At 38.6% G+C, this 18,966-nt stretch overlaps 1 protein-coding gene across 1 annotated transcript in view; it reads left to right on the forward strand.

Moving 5' to 3' along the window:
• grin2aa (glutamate receptor, ionotropic, N-methyl D-aspartate 2A, a) overlaps positions 1-18,966 on the forward strand; it is a 123,518-nt gene that overhangs the window by 80,990 nt on the left and 23,562 nt on the right. Inside the window, exon 5 of the mRNA XM_077618346.1 lies at positions 9,641-9,755. Within this exon, the coding sequence (XP_077474472.1) occupies positions 9,641-9,755 (115 nt within the window). The remainder of the gene's footprint in view (positions 1-9,640; positions 9,756-18,966) is intronic.

Genomic DNA, 18,966 nt, shown 5'->3' on the forward strand with positions numbered 1-18,966 from the left:
GGGATAGGCTAAAGCACCTCTGAGCCTCCGCAGAAGGAATAAATGATTGGATATTGTAATAACTTAAGACCTTTTTTCATGACTAACCTTGCTACTCTTTTTACTTCTACATCAAGTGAGTTCCACTCACCCTGTTTCAGTTTTCAAAGGCATAGCAGATACATTAGATATCCAATTTATAATGCACTATACAGTTTGGCATTGTAGCCATGTCGCCATAGTGAAGTTGTGAAGAACAATATCACGTTTGATCCGTAATTTTTTTCAATTTGATCTAAACTGCACAATTGTATATTTTATAAGCGGCCGCCGAGTGGTGTAGAGATTCACTCGCCTGACTTTGGTGCGGGCAGGCGTGGACTCAATTCCCGCTGGTGGCGGTATGATTGGTAGTGCGGATGGTCGTTTGTCTCTCTGTGTGCCCTGTGACTGACTGGCGACCAGTCTAGGGTGTAGTCTGCCTTTCGGCCAAAGACAGCTGTGTTAGGCTCCAGCAACCCCTGCAACCCTTTCGAGGATGGGCGGTATGGAAGTTGAATGAATGAATGAATATATTTTATACAACATTCGAAACAATCCAAGGTTGAAATGCAAGCCACTTGGTAATTTAAGGTTCCAAATGGATTATTCGCCTTGTTGGATTGTGTGTATTTGTTTGTGACCCTGTTAATTATAGAACATTCTTCCCTTTTTAAGCAGAGCATAGCAAGATGCACTAACAGGACACAAGAACAAGCGCCAGAGCTTAAAGGGAGGAGAAGGAGTGGGAGTGAGAGAGAGAAAAGAGGCTGATAAAGAGGTGAATGAGAGTTGAAGAGGAAGTTTTGGGCATTTAGGACAGGGAGAGAAGTAAAGAAATGGATACAGTGGTAGCATTGGGATCCTGCTCCATAAAACTGAAGAGCTCTTTGATAAATCTTTCTATTATTCCTCTCTTCTATTTCTCCTTTTTACACATTCAGTCATGTCTACATTCTTTTTAACCTTTTTGAGCCGTGAAGCAGCCAGGGAAATGGTGTAGAGGTCTTTTGTAGCTCTGTCTGTTTTGCAATATGACTGACAAGAGACAGGAGTGATATTTGTCACACATGGAGCTACCTCACAATATTGTACAGTATTTCGAAGATAATCTTTGTTTTAGGAAACAAAAAAGGGAAAAGACAAACTAATGCTCAATCTGGACATCAAAGTGTTGTAAATCTGAACCAGCTGACTTTATTTTCATGCTTTGTTGCCTCAGGCTGTTTTCCAGGTGATGAGTGGCCCCAGATGCCTACGAGTGGTTGAGAGAAATCAACCAATGAGCCCCTATGGCCTGGACCTGAGAAACATAATTTGTCAGGCCGGGGCCAATCTTACGGGCCATTAACATTTTTCATATATGTCAACGGCCAATGGGAGAGAAAGGGATAATATTGACACACATTAGCTGAGGAAGGAATGCAGATTATTATTCATAAAGTTTTAGGTATTTTTAAATAGTAGGAGCAAGCTTTTAAGAAGGAGTCTTCCATTTAAGAGCTTTTTAGATTCTTTAATGTTGTGGCTTTACCCAAATTTGGGAAAGCCACCTGTACTGCAATTCTACATAACTAGAAATTATATCAACAAAAACGTTTTTTTCATATTGCATAATCCAACAGCTACCTACAAGGCATTGCACCCTTTATTGACATTGTTAGATTGATTCTGTAAAGGCAACATACTAATACAGTCCTCATTTGAGTTCATTGAATTGTTGTACCTAATGCATGTAAACATGGAATGTAGCATTGTGATAAACTCTATAAAGAAAATACAATAGAATCACTATAAATGCTTTGAAGCAGGAAACCTTCATTTTCTCTTGACTGCATCATATAATAGAGTGAATGAGCACATTATAAATACTCAGATTCATATAATTCTTCTCACTAACTAAAGTATAAAGACAATAGATTGAAATGTTTAGGTTTCTAAAAGGTGCATGCATTTTCTATATGGGTGATTAAACCAAAAATAACATTTGTGGGCTGCAGATATTTAATTCAATATTTCCAGCAATGCAATTTGCATTAGTTTTGGATAAAGGTTTTATTTTGATAATTTTGCTAAAGAATGGTTTCCAAAGTTTTAAGAAATAATTTATGGAATTTTCCTTGTTATCTTTTGACTTAGCCATTTCCTGAAGCACTAGACTTGCAATTTAATAATATCAGTTTCTTGGCTACAACGATAGGAATCTTAAGATCTTCTGTTGGGAAGGGAAATCTGAGGTCATGTCATTGCAACCAAATATTGTGATCTTACAATTAGTTTGAATATACATTTTGTATTGATTTGAATAATATTTAAATACCAAAAGACCAAATGGACTCAAGCCTGTACAAGATGATGTCTCATTTGTTGTCATGTGTGCAATACACAAGCCTAAGAATAATGAACCTTATGTAGCACTTTAAATTATCCATTAAGTCAACTCTCTAAGATGACGAATCCCTCCTCTCATAGCTCGTCTGAAACATACGAAATATTTAAGTTACAAAGGGCCTCAATAGAAATAAAATGTCTCTGGATACAAAAGAAATTTCAAGTTTCGAAAGTCCAAGTGAAATGTATTTATCTTTACATATAAATGGGCGTGAGACAAACTGTGAGCAAACATAATTGACTTTTATTCAAACTTCATTGGTCCCAATCCCTCAGCATGCAGGCAATACTCAATAGCACATTTGCACTAGCCCTTGACTATATCTGTCATTTACAAACATCTCTCCTTGTTACGATTAGCTCGGTCATGGAACGTGGTTGAACCCAAAAGCAGGGAAGCAGGCAATTGACAAGTGGAATGGAACGCTCTCACAAAACTTTATTTACTTGAGGCAGGGTCTTTAAAAAATAAAAGGACTTAGAAATCAAACCTGACATGAAAGACATTGGGTAACGAGGAACTTGGCATGAAAACGTGGCATGGTACAAACAAAGCAGATGATCCGAACAATGACTAACAAACACATGGGGTTTAAACAGAAAGACAGATCACAAAGTACACGCAGCTGGTTACGAGAGGAAGGGAAGCCCGGAGGGACACAAGGCGAAAAGAACACAGACAGGACACACAGGGGAAAAAGGTATAATAAAACCAACCAACACCCCAACTAACCCTAACACTCCTGCTCTCTCTCTCCAAAGTGTCTCAGTTGGCAGTGTTGGGTTCTTGAACAACCCTCTAGTGTGGCTATTCTCACTCTATCATGAATAAATCACGTCACAGAAGAAGTTTGGGGGAGTATGTTTTCTAACGATCCTAGAAACTATGTTGTGTGGGGTTTGTGCCCCTGGCAGGATCACCCTTGATAAACAGGTCCTAGGTGAGGGACCAGACACAGAATGACAACGAAGATCTCATATGACGAGTCTCAACTATGGACTCCGTTTTCCCTCACCCGGACGCGAAGACTGGGAATCAACTCTGGCTCCAGGCCTGGAGGTGGGGCTCGATGGCGAGTGCCACCTGTTGGAATGGCCGAGTAGGTCAGGTGCATAGATAGTTCGGTGGTAGCCAAAGGATCTTGGCTGTTCGATCCCTGACTTCACAAGCTGGCTCTTAGGACATAAAATGTCACTCTAGTTGGGAAGGAGCCCGAGCTAGTATGTGAAGTTGAGAAGTTCTGACTCAATGTAGCCAAGTTTACCTCAACACACAGTTTGGGCTCTCTACCTTCACATTGGGATTAATACTGGTATATGAGAGAGTAGCCTCTCTCCGCTTTCAAGGTCCTGACTGTTTTTTGTCCTCATGCATGTGATTGGACATCTGCGGTCGTCTACCATGCTCAGGCATAAGAGGATTCATATGTGCACTGGGCACCAGGACACCCTCATCACAGTTCAATAATTGACTTTGTAGTCGTGGCATTGGACGTGGCACTCATTAAGAGAAGCCAGATGAGGTGGCTTGGTGATTTGTTCAGGATGCCTCCTTGGCATCTGCCTGGTGAGGTGTTCTGAGCACCTCTCACTGGGAGGAGGTCACAGTGCAGACCCAGTACAGGATACTGTCACAAGAGCTAGATGAAGTGGCCTGGGGAGAGGGACCACCACCGCAAACCAAATTTAGGTAAACCAAAGACAAATCCATGAGTCTTTGAACCATATTAGACAGGGAAACAGAAAAGATTCTTGTGAATTAAAGTTTAGAGGGTGGATATTCCACAAAACACCTGACACACACATGCAGCTGATTTATGGAAAACGAGAGTATATTCAAGACTATGACACCATTGCATTAATTTAGAAGATTATAAATCACACGAGAACAGTTTTCTAATCCTTGACTGGCAAATTTCTTGTAAATGAGACCAAAAAAAGTAATGCAGTTTTATTAACAGGTATAAACCTCCTAATAGAAAATACATATCATCATATTGCACACCTGCATTTGAAAATCGCAAGGACAATGTGAAAATAAGATTGGACACTGTAATAGATTTAAGACTGCTTTTTCCAGCATGTAGCTCTTTTAATAATTCCTCATCTAAACCAAATACATTTCACAAATGTGCCCTGGTGTCCTTAAAATCATTTTAATATTGGCAAATGATGCTGAGCCTTAGCCGCGGTGACACATTAACACCATGGACAGCAGGAGGTGTGTGATCCTGCTACATTGCCTTCCTCTTCACCTTGTATAGTCACTTCCTGTCACACTAAGTTCACGCCACCTGTGGCGTCTTTTTTGTCAAATTATTCTCCTTCAGCAGGGTCCCCTTTGCAATTTTCGCTGATTGCAGGTGTCACCTAATTATTGTTTGTAAATGTTATCTTTTAACATGTCCAATTATATGTGCTATTCTATCAAAAGAGAAGACGGTTATAAGGAAAGAAGATAAGAAATTGCTCTTTCTTTTGCAGTACATGTATGTACGCCTCTCTGCTGCAGTGCAATCATAATACCAGTTAACTCTGGCGCAGTGCTGCACTCCCATTCCCAACCCCTTTTCTTCAAAAGTGGAGAAAAGGAGGACACTAACGCTGAGGATATTTTTATCCCAACTCAGTTGAGGCTTCACTCATCATAGTTTCCGCTCTTCTCTTTGCTTCTGTCTCACAACATTTGCCCTAAAAAATATTGTTGGGATGCCCCATCCTCACTGTTTGCTCACTTGATAACCAGGTTCCAGCTAATGAACACAAAGGTACATGTTCTGATTAACGCTTAAGTATTGTGGAAATGAATGAACAACAGAAGATAGGCAATTATAAATCAAATTAGTGAGTCATTTTAGGGCTATAAGCAGCTTCATTCAGTTTACTTGAGGCTTGTCGTGCAGTATGTGCACCACTATCCTACTGTCCATGTCTTAGCAACACCAACGAAGAGGTTTAACGTTCAATGAGCATATAACCAAATAGCCACAAGCATATACAAAACACAACATAGGGTAAGCATTGATACCAATGTTTGGCTCCAAAACTGATTCTGGTACCACCCTGTTTCATAGCAGCCAATACCGATATTGTACCAATATCCTGTTTTATTGACAAACTAATACTTTAAAAAAAGCTAAATTACTACATATGCACTTCATAAAGCCATTGTATTAATTGGGTTTGTCAGACACTGCTCTACTCATTGTCTGCCATTAAGTGCACTAGACATCCAATCTTCAGTGTGACTGTGTTGTGAAGAGCAACGTTCCCATAAAACCCATTAAAATTAAAGTCACACTATCACAAATTATTGCACACTAACTAAATGATAGAATCTTAAAAAAAAAAAAGAAAATATCAAGACTCACAAAGAGCTATGATGATTGAAATTGTACAATAAAAATTAATGTAAGGTTCTGCCTCTGCATAGGTGAAACCAATGACATAAAGATCCTGCAGAGAGCTTGTGATTCAATCAAAAACAATTAGACCAGACCATCAAATCAGTTTTTGTATGACACTGAGACAACCAAAGGAAAGAGAAAATGCAGGTTCTAAATGATGATTTTATTTCCCAAGGCAGAAATAATTACAAACTTGTCAGGTCCGCTGTGAAAAAGTAATCCCCCCTTTGTTAAATCACCAAATAAGTGTGAATAATCACAATCGAAGGAAAGCTGAATTTAATTTTACAGGCCACACCCACACCTGATTACCATCACGTGTTGAATCAAAAAACACTTAAATAGAATGTATCAGACAAAGTGAAGAAGGCTACAATATCAGAGCATCATGCCACGATCCAAAGAAATTCTAGAAAAATTATGAAAAAAAATGATGGACATCTATCAGTTTGGGCGGCCCGGCGGCTTGAGTGGTTAGCACGTCGGCCTTTCAGTTCTGGGGCCCTGGCTTCAAATCCCAAATGAAAGAATGGTTTTCGCCTTGAAACTCTGCCATGGATGCCATTTTTGGCCAGTATTTTTCTTATAATAGAGTCATGAACATTGACCTTAAATGAGGCCAGTGAGGCCTGCAGTTCTATCGTAAGTATTTCTAGGTTCTTTTATGATCTCCTGGATGAGTCGGGCTTGATTCCCGCGGGTGGTAGTATGATTGTGAATGTGCATGGTCGTTTTTTCTCTCTGTTTGCCCTACGGCTGAGTGGCGACCAGTTTAGGGTGTAGTCTGCCTTTCACCCGAAGTCAGGTGGGTTAGACTCCAGCAACCCCGCAAACCTTTTGTGATGAATGAATACATTCCAGTCTTTTCATATGCTTATAACTAGTATTTGATAAATACACTTCATGATAATTGTACTTGTGTACTTGTATTTTTGTATAAGCGCAAAAACATGTAGTATGGTAGTAATAATAGGGGTGGTCATACTTCCCAGTTATTCAATTATCATGGCCATGTCTGGTCTAGATTATCCACGATATCGAGGGATTTCTGTATACTGTAACATTGACAAAGAAGGCGCCAGCTAGGTTTTTGGAAGACAGCCGAGAGTGACAATTAAAAAATAAAATACAGGATACAACAAGTGTATTCATATTTTATTTTATATTTATGATGAATCATAACTTGGACACATTTCCGTATCTTGTAAAAAAGTTTTCACATCAAAGGGTTTCGTAACCTGAATATTTTGTATGTAGAGGCATTTGTAAGCAGTGTTCCCTCTAAGCTGCGCGCGTGCGCAATTGCGCACTACTCTCGTCCTCGCTGCGCAGCAGCAATCATATGGCGCGCAGTAAAAAAAAAAAAAAAAATCGGATTTTTTTTTTTTTTTTTTTTTTTTTCCCTTTCCCCATGATGGCGCCGTTTAAGCGGCAGCAAGTGGCAGTAGCTCTGTCCACTTATGTTTTTCGTGTTTTACAGCATGTTTTACATGAAAAATGGACAGGTCGCCGAATGGACGTTCCGCCGAACGTTCATTCGGCGACCTGCCCGTCTGTCAAACGTCCGTCGGCGAAACGTCTTTAGGCGAATCATCCGAGTACCGATGATGTCGCTCACACTGGTACTCAGTGCGCTCAGGGAGGTTGACTTTCTGCTCAGACCAACGAAAAATTAGAGGGAACATTGTTTGTAAGTAGAGGTAGTATTGTGTACTTGACACCAAATGCATTCATTTAAACTGCCGGGTGGTTGATACATAATGGCATGCATTTATTTCCTACTCAGCATGAAGCCCCTACTTTTCAGTCAAGTTGTCGGTTCAATAGCCTAGTAGGTAGTGCTTGACAGAAACAGGGCGTAGTTAAAGAGCCCTCTCTCTCTGCTGTTTTACATGAGCACTAACAGACAAAGTAAGCGGGCACAAGTCAGGAAGGGCAGCCGTGATTAATGTGGAGGCTATGTACATCCAAGAATATCTTCCCATTGCCCTCCATCTTAGCTAATGTGACCTGCCATGTGGGTCACTCATTGCAGCCACTCTTAATGTGTATCAGATTATTACTCCTGGTACAGTCCCCTTTGTGGAGAAGTTTCAATCCTTTATACTACATTTTACTAACCACAATAATAGATTGTTGGTGTTAGAATAATGATTCAAACCTTTTAAATCATTATTAGTAATATTTAATTAAAAAAGGAAAAACATCTCTCAACATTTCTGGTTACACTTGCAAGGAAAATGCCATGCGACGCCGTCTTAGTCCACAGTGCATTCTAAATTCTAGTAACTGAATCATTGTATTTAATCGCGACATCCGAAAAACATGTTCATGTAATCAGTACAATAACACCTTCTGGTTTAGAAAAACAACAGTCTCAAAATGAAATGGTGTGACATCTCCCCAAAACAATGGTACATAATATTTTCATTATAAGGTAAACAAAGCATTCATAAGTAAACCAAGCAGTATTATAATGTCAACAAAGCCGTATTTTCAAATCTGCTGGTGAAGCCGCGACATAACAGTCTCATTTGGTCCTGCTGGGAAAAAGTGTCCGTCTCTTTTCCCTTGCCCTTGAGGAGAGGACTGCGCAGGAAAAAGTCCATCCCATGACTTGATTTATAGCTTTACTACTTATTGAAAAATGCTTACAACACATATAGAATATTACCTAATAATTCTAACAGTTGGGAATATTATTAATTCTGTACAATCTCAACTGATTATCTGACTTCAATGATTTTAGCAAGACCGGTATTGGTATTAACCCGTCCACATTTTTTTATATAAACCTAGGACACTTATTTAACTCATTGGCTCTCAATGCCACTGAAACATGTGAATTCACTAACATCTTCTGGTTAAAATGAATGGGATGTCTATTTGCATCAATGACGTATGAAATATGAAAATAAATCAACTTTGGAATATGTATTGTTATTTATATTCCTTTTCTTTTGATTTATTTAGTATTTTATTAAAATCATTGCCAATGTTTTCTCAATATTTAGTTTTATCTCGGTCAAAAGTGTTAACTTTTCAGTAGTTAGCCACTGTAATGACCCCAGCCCCAGAAAGGGTTAAGTGCCTAGCATGCACAACAACCATGAGAGGACACAATGGGAGTGGAAATGATTATAGACACTCCATACTTTGTGTCAGATGCTTGGTAACAGTTGTATTTTATTTGTGTAACAGTGTCAAACAAAGTTGGTAGTCTTAAATTGCAATCTCTGTCACACCCACTGGCTAGTATTACCGTAGAAGACATGTACATTACATATACTGTACATAAAAGACCTGCCATGAATATGCTAATGAGTGGTACATTTCTTACACAATCAAAATATCATTCAATTCAATACAAAACCAATAGCCGTGTTGAATCAAAACTAGTCTTGTGCGACCGATGCAGTCATTTTAGTTTTTCTCTCGCTGCGGTGTTGACAAAAAAGTGGATCCACCACTTCGTCACCATGAATCTGGTGCATTATGGTTCTCATATAATATGATGGTTTGAACCCATAAATGTTAATGATTAACGATTTGAACAAAATTGCAAGGCTGCTACGTCATTAATTGCGGTAGGCAACAGAAGGCGTTTTTAGTACTTAATGACAAAGCAATGAGATGTTCAAAATATTAATAATGATTACCCAAGCCCACACGCATTGTCATATTAGTACATATTCTTCCTAGCAAACACTGTAAGTATATAGAATGCAATGTTTGTTTGTTTTTTATCAGGAATATTTCATAGTCATTGATCAGTTGTCAGTGCTAATTACTAACAAACGGGCTACTGTACTTTATTCTCTTAGGTACATGATGAATGTGACATGGGAAGGCAGAGACTTGTCTTTCACAGACGATGGATATCAAGAGCATCCTAAACTGGTGGTCATTGTTCTTAACAAGGAAAGAGAATGGGAAAAGGTAGGACCTGTGTGTTCTAATGTTTGTCATTGAATTTATTTTATTTGGTTTGATCTTTGGGGGTCATTGTTTCTGTTCCTTCAATTGCAGACATGCTACACTTTATATTTACATTTTGTAATTGTTATGTTAAAATGATCCGCAAAAAATATTTTAGACATATTTAATCATTGGACACCAGTAATTATTTGTTCTCTGCATGTGTCGGGCGTCATGTTTCACTTTTCATGGTTTCTCTTCATCATTACTGTTTGTTTCTTGTATAAGCAGATACCATCAACTATCGTCACCTTCAGAAACTACAAGGAAAAAGGCATCACAGCATCCCTGTTTGATTGACAAGTTATCTCAGAGAATTCCTTTGCGGGAGAAAAGAAACGTAACAAACGCCAAACATCACTATTGCAATGCTACGTCTGTTATTTAGTGACCCTTAGCTGAGCAATGAGCTCATTTGCCATCAACCCCATGGATTTCCTTAACTAGTTAATGGGAGTGAGCTTCCCTAATGAATGGCCACTCTAAATCACTAACTATTCTCGCCAATGGATTTTAAATGGCTGCTATGCATCTTAATACCATCGTCTCACTCCGTGTTGCCTTATATTCAATAGCTCACTTGCTGAGGGTGAAAGGATACATTTGAGAACAGTATAGCTAAACAGGAAATCATATCTAAGGGAGAATTTGGATGAGGACAAATGATGGTTCTAGGGTTTTAAAAAAACTTGACGGCTTCTAATGTTCCACTTTTTTTCTTGAAAGTAATCACATATTGTTCATCCACATCATTCACTTACTTTCCCGTCATCGCCTCCTCATTGCTTCAGTTATTGATGTTGTCTATGTATCAAGTATCAATTCTCCCATTCCCTCTGTTTCACATCCTGTATTTATTGGCTCTATTTTTTTACATAGATTGTTTTTCCTCCTCCTTTTGTTGTCCATTTTCCCTGCCTTCTGTACCTTCTTTCCAGGTAATAACCCACCCAACATTTTTGTTTGTCTTCTTTCTAAGCTTCATTTCTGCAGGTCTAGGAGGACAATTCAAATTTATGTACAATTCCTGACTTTCTTTCTTCTAATTCTCATTAGAAATACATTTCCATTGTCACATAATACATTACATCTAGTGTTTCACTGATACCATTTTTGGCTCCCAATGTTAATTCAGAAACCCGGTTGTTTAATATCATTGTGTACTATATGACACTCAGACACCCGCTTAGTCCCTCAGACTCTTGCTGTGATTGACTGCACTACATGTCCAATCCATTTGAAGTGAGTGTCCAGGCAGAAAATGAAGTAACGTTCTTTTGCTGTCACCCTCCCACTTCAAAAAGGATCGGATACCTACTCATGAAAACCTCTTTCGTATTCCACATTAGAGAATAATTGCATGCCACGCAATTGGTTGTCTATCATTATTGTGAGAAGGGCTACAAGTGCTCCTTTTTGTTTCTTTAGTTTTTTTACAGCGTGGGTATCTTACCCAACAATTGGAAACATCTAAGAATACATAATGCAGACCCATTTTAATGCCGTACTGGTCAGCATCTGTGAAATACCTATATATATATATATATATATATATATATATATATATATATATATATATATATATATATATATATATATATATATATATATATATATATATATATATATATATATAGGCTGATCCTCACTACGTGGAGTTTGCATGTTATTTTTTGTTTGTTTTGTTTTCCCATTGGGCAGGCAGGTGGATGAGTGGTTAGCAAGTCGGCCTCACAGTTCTGGGGTCCCGGGTTTGAATCTAGGTCACTCCACCTGCGTGGAATTTGCATGTACTCCAGTTTCCTCCCACATCCCAAAACATTCAGGGTTGGCTGGTTGAACACTCAAAATTGCCTCTAGCTATGAGTGTCACCGTGAATGGTTGTCCCCCTTGTGACCATTCAGGATGCACCCGGACTGGTGCCAGTAATTAGTTAGCTGGGATAGGCACCAGGAACCAGAGAGAGAAGAGAGAGAAAGAGAGAGAGCTTGCATAGGTTTTCTCCAGGTACTCCAGTTTTCTCCCCATCCGAAAAATATGCATGCTCGGCTGATTTAACTCTCCAAATTGTCCCTAGGTATGAGATAGAGCGTGAATGGTTGTCCAACTCTTCTGGTGCCCTACGATTGGCTGGAACCCAAATCAGGGTGCCCCCCCACCAATGCCTACAGTTGACTGGGATAGGCTCCAGCAACCCCATGACCCTGAGGATAAGCAGTACGGAAAAAGAATATTGGACAAATACCAATCTCAAAATTACATAAGTATGAAATGAATCTAATTTAATTGCCGTGGCCCCGACAGGGATGATATGAAAATAAATGCATGAATGGAAAGTTTGAATTTATTTTTTTATTCATTAACTTAAATGTTTTCTCTAATGAACCCGCTCAATGGCTTTGACGATGATCGACATTCAATCATGTGGCTCTTGCAAAATAGGTTCCCACTCTTAAAATGATCACTCGTAGACATCCAATGCATTTGAATTGGGAGGCAGTGATTGAACATTCGGTCATTTACTCCAAAGCCACCTACTTAACTTGGATCGGACATTTAGCCAGTGAGTTAAAAAGAGCAAAGATATCCTCCATTATTATAAAAGTAGTGCAAAATCAAGTTTATCCCAAGATAAAAAAAACTTGGATTACCTATGGTCGTGGAAAAACAAATGAGGAACTGAGTATTGATACCAACTAAATCTCCTATCAATATACTTTGATACTTTTCACAACCCTAACAATATAACCATATCTGATTTGTGCAGTTTGAATCTAAACATAGGAAAATGTGTCTTTTGGACCATGCAATATAAATATATTCTTTGCACAGACGTTCTTCATTTGTTTCGATTTTCCATAACTGAAATTGCAATTACTATATATTCCTGACTTTTCTTCCCTCTATTCACTTTTTTTTTGCTTTTCTTCCTTCCCAGTTCTTGGCTTCCATCCATCACACTCTTATTCACACTTTTATTTCTCCATAGTTTATCACTCCCCACCTTCCCCCCCGTCACGTTGTTCTCTCTTTCCCTCAACAGCTTCTAGCTGTTTTGCGCTTTAACACATTGCCTACCATGACCACAATAATCATCCAATTCTTTTAAAGTGGAAGGACTGTCTATCCATTGGTTCATCGGGCCCTCCCATTCAAAATGAATTGGACATCTAGTGGCATCAATGGCAGCCAATGAGTTGATAGGGTCTGCAAAGGTCCACTGTTTGTGATTATGCGCACATTCAGCTCTACTTTCTTTTTTCGTGTTTTGATCAAATCATCTCTGTTCTTCATGTGTTACAGTATTCATTTTAGTTTACTGCTATCTGCAAAGTCTCTATGTTTTTGTAACTACATTTTCATGTCATCTTGAAGTGCTTCTAGCCTCATACACATTCACACTAAGGATTTTATGTTCATGTCTGTGAGAAGATAGAGTGTTGCTGGTCTGTTAAATTGATCAGCATCAGTCCAGTGTGTTGGAGAAAAGAGGCAAGTGAAACAAGGAGGCTCAAAGAGGGAGCATAATTGGAAGCTAATGTCATTTACCCGCTTGCTCTCTGCCTGGCCAGTTATTCGACCCACTAGGATTTAGTGGCAAGCAGAGAAAAATGATTTTATGTGATGATAAAGAGACTGAAATTCAGAAAGGGCACAAAATATGGTTATGCGCTACAAAAGTATTGCATTAGTCCACACTTGGGGCACAGGAGAATAGGCAATGGCAGTAGAGGAATTTTAGAGAAATGAGAAAGTGGTAGAGGACGAATGGGAAGGATAGGGAAAATGTGAGGAAAGGTGACAAGTATAAACAAAGATGAGTTTTGTTCTCAGTATTTATGTATGAACATTTTTAAGTATTTGAAGTTTTCCTAATTAATTAAGGGGATTAAACAATTTCTGACTTCTTGTTAGAAGTTTCAATAATTGTCGATTTTAAACTCCCTGCCATTGACGGTTCATTCGCTGCCACCCTCCCAGTTCAAATTAATTAGACATCAAGCCTACAAAGGCATGGTAGATGTCTATCATCCTCAATGGTACTTCAAGAGTTAAAATGCTCAAATTTGGTGGGGGTTCTATATTTTATTGTTTAATGTATCTAGCTTAGGCGGCCCAGCGGCTCGAATGGTTAGCATGTCGGCCTCACAGCTTTGGAGTCCTGGGTTCAAATCCAGGTCAGTCCAGAGTGAGGAGTTTGCATGTTCTCCCAGGGTCTGCGTGGGTTTTCTCCGGATACTCCGGTTTCCTCCTACATTCCGAAGACATGCATGGTAGGCTGATTTGACACTCTAAATTGTCCCTAGGTATGAGTGGGAGTGTGAACGGTTGTCCGTCTCCTCGTGCCCTGCGATCAATCGGCTGGCCACTGATTCGGGATGTCCCCCGTCGTTGGCCCAAAGTCAGCTGGGATAGGCTCCAGCACCCTCCACGACCCTAGTGAGGATAAAGCGGTTCAGAAAATGAATGAATGAATGTATTTAACTTATAATGTCATTGTAAATAACCAAAATGTATTTAGTGATTAAAACCAGGACATAATGTTTCATTCCTGCTGAGTAAAAGTGTAAATTACTTAAAGAACTGCTGCAGCACAGCCAGTTTGAAAAATAATTATTTCAGACAGCATGGGATTTGTGTTTGTAAACTCACTCACGCCTCTGTGCATATGCAAAAACACCCAGATTCACATATCCAAGCAGTTGAAAGGGTCTTTTTTAAGGGTTTTTACTAAATTTATGTTTAATTTAAACGCAAGTGTTTAGAGAATATGAAAACTCCACACAGGAGGGTTCAGACCTGGTATTAAAAAAATCCCGAAGTTCAAATATCTCTCTATGCTCCACTTTGTCATCGGATTAGTTGTTAGCCGCGTATACTCTATTTGCGCTAGTGATATACGATATGATGTACATCCCCAAAATAGTATAAAACTTTCTATCCACATTACCACATAAATAGTCCAGTCCCTGCAAATTGGATGCCCAATTTATGTCAACTTGCTACACTCATGGGATTCTATATACTATGCCCTAGTAGTAAATACCAATCAGCCTCAAGATGCCCCCATCTACACTTAATGGTTAACGAGTGGCTCCCCCTGCCAATTGTACATGCCTGCAAGAAAATTTAAAATAACATAGATGAGTGTTCAAAATAATAGCAGTCCAATGTCACTAACCAGATTAATCCACATTGTTAGTATATATTTTTTATTGCTTAATTTCAAACAAGTTACCGGTAGGTGTAGTAGATTCTCAGGAAACCAACAAGACACAGCATTCATGTTACATATAGACAACCTTACTCTGTTGTTCTTTGGCAAACTGTAGCCTCTTCTACCATTTTTTAACAGAGAGACTTTGCGGGGGATTCTTGCATAATTCAGAGGTGTCAAACTCTTTTTCGTCACGGCCTATGTCGTAGTTACAGTTTTATTTGGAGAGCTGTGAGATCTGCCAACTAGGCTAGCAGAATTAATGGACTAAAAATTGATAGCTTTCCTGGTGGACGATAGATCATGTATAGACATTTGAAATTTGTCCTATTCTTCTTTTTGAGAATTATGAAATATTCTCCTGTATTTTTATTTTGTAATGGATTTACATTTTTATGCAATAATGTAAAAAATCAAAAACGAAAACAAAAAAGTAAACCCTTGCCTATTCACGATTCCCCATTTGCTACTTAATAATAATTAAAAATATTGTGTATCGTATCAGATCATAATAGCACCCATATTGTGATATATACAGTGCCTGATTTCTGTGTTTTTTGCATATTTATTAAACGCAAAGGTTTCAGATCATCAAACCAATTTGAGTTTGACACAGAGATAACCCAAGGAAATAGAAAATGCAGTTTCTAATTAATGATTTTATTTACCAAGGCAGAAAAAATTACAAACTTGTCTGCCACTCTGTGAAAAACTAATTGCCCCCTGAAGCTAATAAAGGGTTGTGCCACCTTTGGCAGCAATAAATGAAATCAAGCATTTACTATAATTTGTGATGAGTCTTTCACAATGCTATGGAGGAATTTTGGCTCATTCTTCTGAGCAGAATTGCTTAAATTCTGCAATATTAGTTTTTTTTTTGCATGAACAGCCCATTTAAGATCACACCACAGCATTTCAATAGGATTGAAATCCGGAGTTTGACTTGGTCACTTCAAAACCTTAACTTAGTTTTTTTTAGCCATTCACAGGTGGACCTGCTGGTTTGCTTTGGATAGTTGTCATGGTGCATGCGCCAAGAGCGCTGAAGTTTTAGGGCACGAACTCCTTCAAAATTTGCTGGTAGAAAGCAGAATTCATTCTTCCATCAATTTCATCAAGTCGTCCATCATACTGCAAACACCATGCTTCACTGTTGGTATATTGTTATTTTGATGGAATGCTGTGTCATTTTTTCGCCAAATGTAACAGGCCGCACATCTTCCAATAAGTTCAACTTTTGACTCATCATTCCACAAAATGTTCTTTCAAAAGTGTGGAGGATCATCAAGCTGTTTTTTGGCACACGTAAGACGAGGCTTTATATTCTTTTTGGACAGCAATGGTTTTCACCTTGGAACTCCGCCATGGATGCCAGCTTTTGCCAGTGTTTTTCTTATAGTAGAGTCTTGAACACTGACGTTAAGTGAGGCCAGCGAGGCCAACAGTTCTTTCAATGTTTTTGTAGGTTTATTTGTGACCTCCTGGATGAGGTGTCGCACTCTTGGAGTAATTTTAGTTGGCCGACCACTCTGTGGAAGGTTTGCCATTGTTCCCAGTTCTCTCTATTTGTGGATAATGGCTCTGACAGAGGTTTGCTGGAGCGCCAAAGCCTTGGAAATGGCTTTGTAAGCTTTTCTAAACTGATGGATGTCCATCACTTTTTTCACATTTTTTCTTGAATATCTTTGGATCGTGGCATGATGCTCTGATCTTGTAGCCTATTTCACTTTGTCTCACACATTATTTTTAAGGGTTTTCTTGATTCTACACATGTGGTGGTTATCAGGTGTGAGTGTGGCCTGTGAAATTGAACTCAGTTTTCCTACAATTGTGATTAGTCACAATAATTTTGTGATTTAACAAAGGGGGGAAATTACTTATTCACAGAGGGACAAGTTTTAAATTTTTTCTGCCTTGATAAATAAATTCATTATTTAGAAACTGCATTTTCTCTTTTCTTAGATTGTCTCTGTGTCATACGAAAATTAATTTGATGGTCTGAAACCTGTGTGTGTGTGATAATTATGCAAAAAAACACAGAAATCAGGAAGGGAGCAAATACTTTTTTACTGCACTGTATATATATTTTTGTACCATAACGTGCATCGCAAGTGCTTCCTCCATGGAGCTTCCTATAACTCTCACATTCACACATGCACATGCACAGTGCACAAGTGTAGGAGAGGAACTGCAATCTCTATTTTCTCGACATAATTTTGTCTGACAGAAGTGACAGATATTATTTTATGACTGAATGCTTTCCCCCATGCTATTAGGGACTCATTCTCCCATAATGCAAATTGCCACGGCTATAACTCTCCCAGTGAGACGACTCACAGAAGGCGCACCATGAAAAGCCCCACGATCACTTGTTGTCTCTAATGTTCTCTCTCATGTTCAGAAGAGATGTGTTTGATTGGGATTGCTTTTGTAAAGGTCAAACAAAGCACAAAAGCAAAAGAGGAGGGAAAATCCTGGAGGAGGAGAGGAAATGAACCAATGACAATTGTTGTGAGGCCAATCTTCAACACATCACTGCCGCCTTAAGAATTTGTGTGGGTGTGATGATACACGAAGTTATCATAATGCATTACCTCCTGTTGACCTCTGTGTCACACCGTTCTGCTTTCCAAGCACTATATGCATGTGTAATATCAAGCCTGTGGAAATTCAGCATTCTGATGTGAACAGAACCCCCCACCCCCATCACACAGACACACACACACACACAGTTATCTCTGGGTATTAATTTATACACTTTCTTTAATTAGAAAGAAGTAGCGGAAAAGAGAGAGCAAGAGTACAGATGAGTTGCTTAATTATGTTGCTTCATAGCATCTAAACGCAACCATTTGCCTCTGAGTTTAAACTATTGTGATAATTGGTATTTTTAAAGTGAACCAGTTGCTTAAGATTGAGAGTGTGGCAACTAGGCCACATGAAATTAGCAACTATGACATTTGGTTGATTTTAACATTTGGAGTTGCATTAGAATCATTATGGTGAGTTCATAGTTTAGAGAGATAGTAATTCCCGTTACGAATTTTTTTTCCCTAACATAATTTATTTTTAGTGTTGCACAATGTAAACTTTTCGCTTCTTTATTGTTGCTGTTGTTAAGGTTGAGTTGGTCTCACATCTGAGTCGCATACTATTTTTTATCTATTCATTATTTAATTCATCACATGTAATTTTAAATTAGAGTTACCATTTATGTTAAAAAGACACTGAAATGGATGTACACATGTTAGAGCAGAAGAGCTGTGGAGAAATACAGCTTTCTTTGGAGAGAGATGACGCAATAGAAACGGAACGCATGCCACCTCAGTGTGCAGTAATGTCTAAAATGAATCACCTAGGTAAATATGGCAGATGACTGAGGCGTCTCTAATCCCAGTCAGATGATAGAACACTACCAAAGCAAAACAATTAAAATGCTAATTTCACTTCCTTCATATGACATGGAAGGGAGCCTTAATAACATTGTTAGTGCTTATTTGCAATACACTGTTTGAGTGCTCACTCATGGGAACAATCTTTTTTTCCATGAGTCAGCCTGCTTGCCTCAAAATAAAAGTATTCTAATCTTCTTTTGTTCAACTGGACCACTTTGAGGGGAAAAAAATGTCGCTACGCAATAATCAAGCTTAGGTTACTATCTAAATGTAAGCCTTTCCATGAAAAGAAATATAAGGCGTGTTCAAAAAGTGCCTTCAAAAAGAACATGTTCATGAAATAGGTTTTAAATAGGAGTGTTTGAAAAAAATGTTTGCCTTTTTCTGCCTCCTGTAGCATTAAAAAATGGCTTTTCTTGCACTGTGCAGTATCCTCCATGTCTGCTTGACAAAAGTATAAGCAAACATCAAATGTGAACAAACATTCCGCATAAGGACAAGGTTGGGTGCAAAAAAGCATTCATGAGGGAATTTATGACCTTGCTGCCCTGAAAACAT

The sequence above is a fragment of the Stigmatopora argus genome, chromosome 14 (genome assembly GCF_051989625.1).
Source record: "Stigmatopora argus isolate UIUO_Sarg chromosome 14, RoL_Sarg_1.0, whole genome shotgun sequence".
Classification (NCBI taxonomy): domain Eukaryota; kingdom Metazoa; phylum Chordata; class Actinopteri; order Syngnathiformes; family Syngnathidae; genus Stigmatopora; species Stigmatopora argus.